The 11,020-nt window shown below is 51.0% G+C and overlaps 1 protein-coding gene across 4 annotated transcripts; it reads right to left on the minus strand.

Moving 5' to 3' along the window:
- Nucleotides 1-2,983: 2,983 nt before the first annotated feature.
- On the minus strand, nucleotides 2,984-8,051 carry LOC115640483 (chemokine-like receptor 1). Of its 4 annotated transcripts, none has more exons than XM_030543274.1 (3): nucleotides 7,810-8,051; nucleotides 7,096-7,286; nucleotides 2,984-4,711 (listed from the first exon to the last, which is right to left on the minus strand). In XM_030543274.1, exon 3 carries the CDS (start codon nucleotides 4,668-4,670, stop codon nucleotides 3,579-3,581), a length of 1,092 nt encoding a protein of 363 aa, XP_030399134.1. In that variant the 5' UTR covers nucleotides 4,671-4,711; nucleotides 7,096-7,286; nucleotides 7,810-8,051; the 3' UTR covers nucleotides 2,984-3,578. The 4 variants fall into 4 exon arrangements, with proteins under 4 accessions (XP_030399134.1, XP_030399135.1, XP_030399133.1 ...); XM_030543275.1 differs by lacking the exon at nucleotides 7,096-7,286 and adding an exon at nucleotides 7,651-7,654 and having other exon boundaries at nucleotides 2,984-4,705; nucleotides 7,806-8,051; XM_030543273.1 differs by having other exon boundaries at nucleotides 7,082-7,283; nucleotides 7,810-8,050.
- Nucleotides 8,052-11,020: the final 2,969 nt, after the last annotated feature.

Below are 11,020 nucleotides of genomic sequence, written 5' to 3' on the forward strand. Positions count from 1 at the left end.
TTTCAACAAGAATTTTTTGCTTGTCCAAAAACGCCAGTTGGAACTTGTCATGGGAATTCCATGGATCTCCCAACTCAAAAAAGTTTTTGGTTTTTTTTTGGGGAGGGGGAGTTTTGAAATTCCAGACGAAAGAGTCTGATTCTTCCAAAACAGCCTTTTTGTTTTGGCAAATATAAGCTGCAAAAAATGTTCAAAGGGGTGGGATTGAAACACACCCTTTTGAAGTGGGTGGAACAGAGCGTTTTGGGGGGGGGAGCAGGGGCGGCTCCAAGCACCAGCATGCCAAGCATGTGCCTGGGGCGGCAAGCTGCGGGGGGTGGGCTGCTGGTTGCCATGAGGGCAGCAGTCAGGCTGCCTTCGGCGACATGCCTGCGGGAGGTCCGCCGGTCCCGCGGCTTCAGCGGTAATTCAGCGGCGGGGACGCTGAAGGCACGGGACCCGGGGACTTCCCACAGGCATGCCACTGAAAGCCGCCTGCCTGCCATGCTTGGGGCAGCAAAATACATAGAGCTGCCCCTGGGGTGGAGTCTCTGCCACTGGCAAGTTTTAAAGCGAATTGGGTTATTCGTTATCTGCCCCTGTTCAAGCAGAAATTAAATCAGGAGAGTCCTATGACCTGTGTTATCCACATGGTCAAACTAGATTAGAGGTCCCCGGTCTGGGAAGGCCGCTCCCTAGATGGGTGGTGAGGAACATTCGGGGATCACGGCTGGCACGGCTCCCCACCCCGGGCTCTGCTTTAAGCCCTGGCTGCCATCCCCACACCCAGGGCTCCATGTCCACTCCCAGCTGTGGCCCCAGCCTTGGCCCCCTTACCTCTGTCCGCACCCCTCCCTCTCCTGGAGCTCTGCTCCCAGCCCCAGCTCTGGGAGGTGGGGTGGGGGACATGGACAGCTGTAAGAGGGAGGCACAGTGTAAGAAATGTGGGGACCAGTGGACTAGATGATCACAATGGTCTCTTCTGGCTTTGGAATCTCTGATTGTCCCAAATTGATTTTTCCCCCCAGGTTTATGGTTCATGAAAATATTGGAATTTCAAGGTTTTGTTCCAATTTGGGCCAGGAACATTTTTCAGAAATGTGTGGCATGGGAAAACCAATTTCTGCCCAGCTCTATCAACTCCCTGCTCTCTTGGCCCACTGGCACTAATGGGGATGGTGGATGTGCGTTTGGATGGCATAGGATGGAGGAGACCATGCCCTTCCGGTCCTCTGGGCCCACCCCGCCTTTCCGTATGTGAACAGCACCTTACACCCTTTCTTCGGGAATCTCTACCAGCATGGAAAAGAGGATGGAGCCCAGCATGAATGGACAGGAGTTCTCTTTGCCATCCTCTTCAGTCTGGAATTCCTACTCAGCATGACAGACAACGGCTTGATCATCTTCATCGCCAGCTTATGGCCACCGTCTGGAACCTCAACCCAGCCATGGCCGACTTCATCTTCACCTCCTTCCTCTCCACGGAAGAGGCCTTCGTCATCCTCCTGGGGGGCAAGAACCAGCCCCCTCTGCTGCTCCCGCCCCACTTGGACCAGCCCCTCTGTCTCTCTTCTCCTCCTGTAACTCTTAGTGCCATGTGCTCTGAGATGGTGGAGCTGTCCAGTCCTGAGAAACCTACCAGGCCTTCAGGAGCTCATGACTGCGAATTTGGCATCTGAAAGGATGAACGCATGAGGGAGGGGGCAGGATACCAGGCTAGATGGGCCCATGACACTGATCTGGGGTAAAAGGCAGGGGGTGGAGTGCAGGATTAGATGGGCCTGGGTCTGACCCAGGTAGGCAGGGAGGGGGCGGGACACCGGGCAGGATGGGTCCATAGGGCTGATCAGTGATGGTAGTTCTGTGTCCTCGCCCCTGTACAAGTCTGGACGAGGCTGACGCAGGCAGGGGAAGGTGGCTGGCACAGAGTCAAGAGCTGCCATGGGGAGGTGGGAACATTGACAGGGAAGGAGTCAGGGCGTTGGTCCGGCTGCTCTATGGTGTGTCAGTCACCCCAGCCCAGAGCAGGAGGAGGATGGGCCTTGTGCTTTCTTGCAGCCGCAGCCAGAAGTTCTTTCCCCAGCTCCGGGAATGGGAATAGCATCTAGTGGGTAGAGCGGGGGGCTGGGATCCAGGATTCCTGGGTTCTCTCCCCAGCTCTGGGAGGGGAGTGGGATCCAGTGAGTTTGACCTGGGTGTCCTTTGTGCATTAACTCCATTTGTTCAGGAGTTAGTGCTTGTCAGATCCCTGCTCCCACCAGGTTTTAAATCCCACCATTATTATGAAGGCTGAATGCATCTGGCGAACCAGAGGCAACAAGGAAGGATCTGGTTTGTCCTATTCTGGCAACTGGCCCCTAAGTGCCAGTAATTTGGAACCATCAGACAGGATACTAACGCCGACCAACTCCAGGGTCCCTTCTGTCCTGTGCCCAGCTGTTCGCAATCCTTCACCCCCTCCCTTCAAAAAAGCCACCTGCCCCATAATCACATACAGGACTCCTGCCTCCAAGTCCCCACCATGCCCTGCTGTAACCCTTGACCCCACTCCCCTCCCAGAGCTTTGAATAGAACCCAGGAGTCCTGGATCCCAGCCTCTCCCCTGTCTGCCTCCCCCAACTTTAACCCACTATGCCCCACTCCCCTCTTAGAGCTGGGGAGAGAACCCAGGAGTCCTGGGTCCCAGCCTCTTCCCCGTCCTCCTCTCCCTGCTCTAAACCACTAGACCCCACTCCCCTTCCAGAGCTGTATTTCCAAACAAATAATCTTTTATTATAGTGATAACTTCTGATAATGAGCTCATAACCCCTTTGAGAGACCGTCCCAAATAATGAACTAAACTCCCCTACAGAGAATCCCCCCTTATAGTGAACAATTTGCCCCTTATTGAGAAGGTGTCTTTTTTTTTAATGAAGAAACCAGAATCTTTCTACAACACAGTTCTATTGTCTCTATTATCTTGACTGTGTCCACCATTCAGATACAATTCCCAGCTCCAAAGATCTGCAAGCACTAGCATTTTATTTCATACAGCCTCAGCTTTCAATAAAACACTGTTAATTAAGAAATCGAGCAACATGCTATTAAGAAGGAATGGAGAAAAGCCAAGGTTTCAGTGTCTGTTCTCAGAGACAAAATGGAGCAGTTTTAAAGAGATGTCATTTTGACAAAGTCCCTCTGAACACCAGATCTCTCTAGCTGGTTGCCCCCAAAATCACTCTTAGGTATAGAAAATGCTGCTCGAGTTATGCTCTCTGAATGCATTTACAACAGAGAAATCAGCGAAGGATCCCACCACCAGGTGATGGCATTTTGTTCTTTGCTGTCTTCTATCCATCCATATGGAAGCATCTGTTCGCAGAAATGTAGGGTTAGAAGAAACCTCAAGAGGCTTCCAGGCCTCTTCTCCCATGGCGAGACAGAACCAAGTGAACCTAGACCATCCCTGGCAGGGATATATCAGCATAAGTAGAGCTGAGTGGGAAATCATATCTGTGGAAGGGTGGAGTTCCCTGAGTCAGTTTTGCCCCTGTTAATGTGGGGGATAGATTCTGGCCGAACACAGGTGAGGTTCCCAGCTCTCAGCAGACGCATGGTACCTAGAAGACCTGGGAGTCCATGTCTGTGGACTTGCTCCTTGTGTTCGCAGTGGTGCTGGCGGCCTCGTCACTGAAGGCACTTTCGAAGGCTGAGAAGAGGGAGCGGCGCAGCTTCTCCTTGAAGTCCTGACCCATGAAGACGTAGAGGATGGGGTTGAGGCAGCTGTTGATGAAGGCCAGGCTGGCGGTCAAGGGAAGGCCAATAATGAGGGTGGTGTCCAGGCTGGGTGTCCGGTTCAACTCCAGGAAGGAGAAGATGTGGTAGGGGAGCCAGCAGAGGAAGAAAGCCACAATCACAGCGGCAATGACCTTGAAGGGCTTCCCAGATCGAGCCAGTTGGTTCCTCTTTAGCTTGGTCCAGATGGCACCGTAGCAGCACAAGATGACGCTGAAGGGGATATAGAAGCCTAATATAAAGCGGCTGATGATCATTGCCCGGTGGTTGGTGTTTACCGTCCTGGTTCTCTGCTCATTGGTGGCCCCTTCCCCGGCTGTGTCGAAGTTGTTGTAGCAGTTGGTGATGTTCTTGTTGAATGGGGAGGGTGCCGTGTGGCGGAAGTATAGGTTTGGAGAACACAAGACCAAGGCCAAGACCCACACACCCAAGGCTACCAGTAAAGCCAGGTTGGGTGTGCGGTGGTTTTGGGCCCACACAGGGTGCAGTACAGAGATGCAGCGGTCTATGCTGATGACCATGAGGAGATAGACGCTGGCGTAGAGGTTGAGGAAGGCCAAAGTGCTGTTGATCTTACACAAGGCCCTTCCAAATGGCCAGTGGAAGCCCAGGGCTGTGTAGACCACACTGAGGGGGAGAAAGAAGGTGAAAATGAAGTCGGCCACAGCCAGGTTGAGAAACCAGATGGTGTTGACTGTCCTCTTCATCCGGAAGCCGGTGATGAAGATGACCAGCCCGTTGCCCATCACTCCCAGCACGAAGGCGATGGAATAGATGATCATAGTGACCACATGCATTGTATTGAAGAGCGCTTGCTTCCGGACTGCATCTTCATAATCATAGCCAGAGTCATCATAATAGGAGGCAGAGGAGACATCTAACAGAGTTGTGGGGAGAGAGGTGCCCTTCACCGCCATGGGGATGTCTTCAATTCTCTCCGTCTTACCTCTTTCTCCACCTGTCACACACCAACACAACTCATCAATTAGTTATCTCCCCTGGCAACCTCCCAACCAGCCAGTGACTTGGAGGGAACACTACCTTTCAGAAGGGTCAAGGGAACTTGGGACTCCTGTATTCTGTTGCACCACATTTACACTCGGTGAGAAACTTAGACAAAGATGATAGAGAAAAGGGACCAAGATACTTTCCTGGCCCCTAACTGATAAATTAACTTACTTATTTACTGGTCACTGCATTAGGTCAAAGTCTTCAAATTCAAGGATGGTGATAAATTGAAGAGGATTCAGAGAAGAGCGATGGGAATAATTCAAATATTAGAACACCTGCCTTACAGTGAAAGATTCCAGGAAATCCATCTATCTGGCTTAACAAAGAGAAGTTGAAGGGGTCCCAGTCTATAGGTACCTACATGGAGAATAAATATTTGACCATGGGTTCTTTGGTCTTGCAAAGACCCAATGGCTGGAAGTTGAAGCAAGACAAATTTAAACTGGAAATAAGAGGCAACTTTTTAATGGTGACGAAATTCACCATCGGAATAACTTCCTAATGCCTGTAGTGGATTCTCCATCACTGGCAGTTTCAAAATCAAGACAGGAGGTGTTTCTAAAAGATTGGCTTTAGTTCAAGCAGGAATAACTGGGGGAGGTGTATGATCTGTGTTGGATGCCATTGGGTGCCCTCTAATAATGGACTTTTCAGTTTGTTGATGATTCCGAATCGTCAAGGAGGAAAAATTGTTTCAGATCGAACCACAATGAAATATTTTTGCAATTTTCATTGACTGAAAAAGTCAGGAAAAATCAGTTTGGGGAACCAATTCCTTCAACCTGAACAGAATGATTTCATTTGGATCTCAAGTGTTTTTCATGCCTTTGAATAATTTAAAAATGGATAAAATTCAAGGATATTTCAAAATGAGAAGTCATTTCCAATAGTCACTTTTTGTTTCCAAAAATGTCCAGTGGAAACATTTCAATGGGGGAGGGGGTGTTGTTTTTTGGCAGGCCGAGTGGGGGCAAGATCCTGAAATGAACAATTTAGTGAAACCAGCCTGGATTCATGAAATGTTTCAGTGTCACCAAATCTGCATTTTTCACTGAAAAAAACAATTTGATCAAATTATTTCACCAGGTGATACTCAAAAATCTGTAGGCTGCCAGTGGAGGGCACCGGACGCTGAGAAATTAGATGGAAAATCAAAATGCCTGTGGTTTGTTGTGTGTTGCACCATGATCAGTGAATTATTTACTACTATTTCAGTGGGGTTTAAATTATTATTCAGCACAGGCCCTCCCATAGTTACCTCACTATGACCTTCAAATCATGCAGTAGGGGACGAATTACCCAAATGTGGGAAACTGGCAGAGGGGAGGGTTTCTGTGCCCCACAGTGATTAGCAGGCTGTTCATTAATAGCTCCTCTCCCACCCAGGATATGCCTTGCAAACTTTCAGAAAAAATTGGGGATGATCAGCAGGCCTGGGTTCTATCCCCACCTCTGGGTGGGGAGAGGGATCCGGGGGTTAGAGCAGGGTGGCTGGGGTCAGGACTCCTGGGTTCTGGTACTGGGAGGGGAATGGAGTATGGCATGGGGAGTTGGGGGTCAGGACTCCTGGTTCTATTACTGGTACTAGGAGGGAGGACTGGCTTTTAGAGTACCTGCCTCTGGGATCTAGTGGTTACAATGGTGGGTCCAGCCCGGCTAGCCAAGTCCATAAATCTGGCCCATTCCTTCTGAGAGGCCGCGATCTCCACGTGAGAAAAACTTCCCACAGTCAGACCGCCCCTACCCTGAACTCTGCCCCCAGTTAACTGATCTGTGCAGGGAGAGCAGGGGCTACCTCCCCAGCTTTTGGGGGGCAACGACCTGGAGGCCTTGAGTTAAACGAAGGGCTGAGAAGTGCAGGGAAAGATTTGTAAAATCTGTAGAAATTGATTATAGTAAACGCTGGTAACTTGGCAGCTGGAAGGCTCTCTGCCCCCCTCTCGTGGTTCTCAGTCCGCTACTGCAACCATTTCTCCGGCACACCCTGTTCTTCGACAAGCAGGCCTCAGGATCCGTCCCACCCGATGTCCCAACCCAGGGCCGGTTGTTAAACAGGGGAAGAGGAAAGACAGACTCCACACCACCCCCGTCCCAGCGCCACTTCCTCTTCTGCACAGGATGGGAGCTCTGGTTACTTTAGTTATCTATTTACCCCTCCAGAACCAAGAATACATCCCAGCAGTCCTGGTTCCCAGCCCTCCACAGGTGGGGAGAGAACCCAGGAGTCCTGGCTCCCTGCCCCGCTCTAACCCCTAGACCCAGCTCCCATCCCCGGAGCCATGTAGAGAACCCAGGAATCCTGGTCACCCTCTTATACCTCTGAGTGCTCACTGTGTGTGTGATGTCTCCTTTCCTGTCTGTGGGGGACCTCCCCTGCTGATCCTCTCCTCTGAAGCCAGCCCCGTCTGTTCTTCTCAGGTAGAGGATCTCAAACCCTTCAGAGGCCCGGGATGGCTTTGTATCGTGCTGTCAGCAAGGCGTGATCCGCAGCACTTGACCAATACAGGAAGAACACTGAGCTTCTGACCCAACAGAGAGAACAACGGAAATGTGATGTAACCCCTGAAATCTGCACAGGCGTGGAACAGGACTCCTGGGTTCTATCCCTGGCTCTGGCTGAGGAGTGGGGTCTAGTGGGTGATAGCAGGGGGGTTGGGAGCCAGGATTCCTGTGTTCTGGCTCTGGCTGAGGAGTGGGGTCTAGTGGGTTAGAACATGGGGAGCTGGGTCCTGGCTGCTGTCCTCCCAGCTGTGGGTCTAGTGGTAAGAGTAGGGGGATGTTGTATTAATTTATACTAACGGACCCCAAAACTCAAAGTTGTGACCACGAATCTGAAACTGTTCAACATTAAACAAGGTTCAGTGTTTGCTCCACAGAGTCTGCAGCCTGTCTCTGACCTCAGAAAACACCCTTTTATTAAAGAAACAAGGGGAGGGAGGAGAGAGTGAATGCCCTTGCAAGGTAAATTATTAAGTCAGGCTTTCACTTGAACTATAACCCGTGTGCCCTTGGATGCAGAGAGATTTGGGGAAGGGAAAAACCCACCTGGTCTGATAGTGTTTTAGCTGGTGCCAGACTTGATCCCTGTCCTTTGGGGGATGGAGGAGAAGTCATCTGGGTTGAGCTGGAACCGGCGTCCTTGCCACTGTTGTTAAGGTCTGATGCTGTTTCCTAGAAGACAAAATGGGACAAACCCACAGAAAAAGGTGAGAAAACCCCAGCAAGGCGAGAAAACGCCGCTTCTGTCTCCTGGCATGACTCTCGCTTGCAACTTCGCTGCTGGAAAAGCCCCACCCCTAGACCTGGCAAACTCGTACCAGCATCAGACTGTGCTGGGTGCTGCTTTTAGCCACCCCTCTGGACGCAGAGGAGTGGCAGGGCTGCAAAATACACAGGCGTGGCTGGCTAAGCCAGGCTCTTTTGGGCCAGGTGGCAAAAGGAGAGGGATAGGAGCAAGACGAGGAGAGGGAAAGGACCTACAAAGTGGGGTGTCTGACTTCACTGGTGATAGTTACGGCGTCCATCAGTTATGCCCAGTATCCGACACCCCAACTGTGGTTCGCTGATCTCCACTCCCGCACGTCTCGAGTTTCCCTGGCCTCAGCTTAGCACCCACCAGACTTTGGGGTCCTCCTCTTTGGTTCCCTTTGGTACCTTTTCCCATCGACATCGATCGTTCAAGGAGGTTGTGACAGAGATGGAATTTTCACTCGCTTCTCCCAGCTGAGCTCGCAGTTACGATTCGTTTGTGGGCCCAGTTATTACAACAGAGTGGGAAGCCAGGACTCCTGGTTTCGATCTCCAGATCTGGGACAGGAGTGGGGTCTAGTGGTTAGGGGGGAGGGCACTAAGAGCCTGGGGACTTTCTGAGGTGGGGGGAAGGGTAACCCAGATCAGGAGCTTTACAAAGCCCAGGCAGATCACCTGGAACTTCCTGCTACTTCCAAGTGTTGCAACGGAAACTTTTCTCTGTCCAGCTGGGGACCTGAAGTCCCCACAAGTTTCTGTGCCACCCTTTCCCCCTCCCCCCTTCTATGTTCTCAGCGACATGAGCTCTCTTGCGGTTCGTGTAGCTTGGACGCCCCCGTGGAGCCGGACTCCTAACTGGTGTCCATGGCACAGATCCATTGACTGAAACACATCACTTTGCTGCAGCCGGGGATCTAGCCCTACTGATTCCAGTGGAGCTATGGCCCATTGACCTCAGCTGGGATCTGGCCCGATTGACTCCAATGGAGCTACGGCCCATTGACCTCAGCTGGGATCTGCCCCATTGACTCCAATGGAGCTACGGCCCATTGACTCCAGCTGGGATCTGGCCGATTGACTCCAATGGAGGTACGGCCCATTGACCTCAGCTGGGATCTGCCCCATTGACTCCAATGGAGCTACGGCCCATTGACCTCAGCTGGGATCTGGCCCGATTGACTCCAATGGAGGCTATGGCCCATTGACCTCAGCTGGGATCTGCCCCATTGACTCCAGTGGAGCTACAGGCCATTGACCCCAGCTGGGATCTGCCCCATTGACTCCAATGGAGCTACGGCCCATTGACCTCAGCGGGATCTGGCCCCATTGACTCCAATGGAGCTACGGCCCATTGACCTCAGCTGGGATCTGGCCCCATTGACTCCAATGGAGCTACAGGCCCATTGACCTCAGCTGGGATCTGCCCCATTGACTCCAATGGAGCTACGGCCCATTGACCCCAGCTGGGATCTGCCCCATTGACTCCTATGGAGCTACAGCCCATTGACCTCAGCTGGGATCTGGCCCCATTGACGCCAATGGAGCTACGGCCCATTGACCCCAGCTGGGATCTGTCCGATTGACTCCAATGGAGCTACAGCCCATTGACTCCAGTTAGGGTTCTGGCCCCATTGACGTCAATGGAGCTGCAGCTGATTGACCCCAGTTGGGGGGCTGGCAGATTTGCTTTGTCTTTCTCCCATAACCTATGCTGAAGTTCAAAGTGAGTTTAATACGTCAGCTATAATGAGAGACTTGGCTAAAGTAGATTAGATAGATAGATAGATAGATAGATAGATAGATAGATAGATAGATAGATAGATAGATAGATAGATAGATAGATAGATAGAGCAGATGTCTGGGGATGGATGGATGGATAGATAGATAATATGGGGATGGAGAGAGAGGGGTGTATGGGGATGGACGCATGGGTGGTGGGTATAATAAGCCCAGGGAGGAAAAGCCTCCCCTAGCTAAGCCCTGGCCCCGCCAACGCTCCTGCAGGGTTAGCCTCCCCAAAGCGGGGCTTATGTGCCGCCCATAGATGGAAGGGTAGTTTGGTAGATCAGTAACAGGCAGTTTCTTCTTCCTTCCTGCCCTGTCCCACAACTGTAAATGAAGCAGGTTGGCAGGACTTTGCTCAATTCTGCCCACAGAGTCGCAACTTCCCCAGTAGGGAGATGATGAAATGACTGGTGCTTGTGGAGCTAAAATCATGTGGACGGTGCATGCAGACTGTCAGTCCAGGCTCCGGGGCCCTGTTCCCAGCACTGGGAGGGGAGTGGGGTGTGGATGGAAAGCTGTGGCCAATTGAGACCAGCTTGGGGTCTGATCCCACTGACTCCAATGAGGAAAAGGCCGATTGAGCTTAGCTAGGATTCTGGCCAATTTGCCTTTTCTTTCTCCCACAGGCTATTTTCAAATTCAAACTGATTTTCATACATCACATGTAACGAGAGGTTTGGACAGAAGAGACTTTTACTGCATCTTTTGTGGTGAGCCGAAGCCTACATAGATTGATGGTCTGTATCAGGATAGATAGATAGATAGATAGATAGATAGATAGATAGAGGGGGTCGATGGGGACAGATAGATAGAGGGGGGCTATAGGGATAGATAGATAGATAGATAGATAGATAGATAGATAGATAGATAGATAGATAGATAGATAGATAGATAGATAGATAGAGGGGGTCTATGGGGATAGATGGATAGAGGGGGGCTATAGGGATAGATAGATAGATAGATAGATAGATAGATAGATAGATAGATAGATAGATAGATAGATAGATAGATAGATAGATAGATAGAGGGGGTCTATGGGGATAGATAGATAGAGGGGGGCTATAGGGATAGATAGATAGATAGATAGATAGATAGATAGATAGATAGATAGATAGATAGATAGATAGATAGATAGCCCCCCTCCAGTTCCCACTGATCCAGGCACTCCGTCCTCTCCAACCTGCAGAATCCTAAACCTACAGTAACTCAAGTAGTTTGAGAG

The sequence above is a fragment of the Gopherus evgoodei genome, unplaced genomic scaffold (assembly GCF_007399415.2).
Source record: "Gopherus evgoodei ecotype Sinaloan lineage unplaced genomic scaffold, rGopEvg1_v1.p scaffold_31_arrow_ctg1, whole genome shotgun sequence".
Classification (NCBI taxonomy): domain Eukaryota; kingdom Metazoa; phylum Chordata; order Testudines; family Testudinidae; genus Gopherus; species Gopherus evgoodei.

Coding starts and splice junctions, on each gene's coding strand:
- LOC115640483 (XM_030543274.1), bottom strand. CDS start 4,670: ATGGCGGTGAAGGGCACCTCTCTCCCCACAACTCTGTTAGATGTCTCC.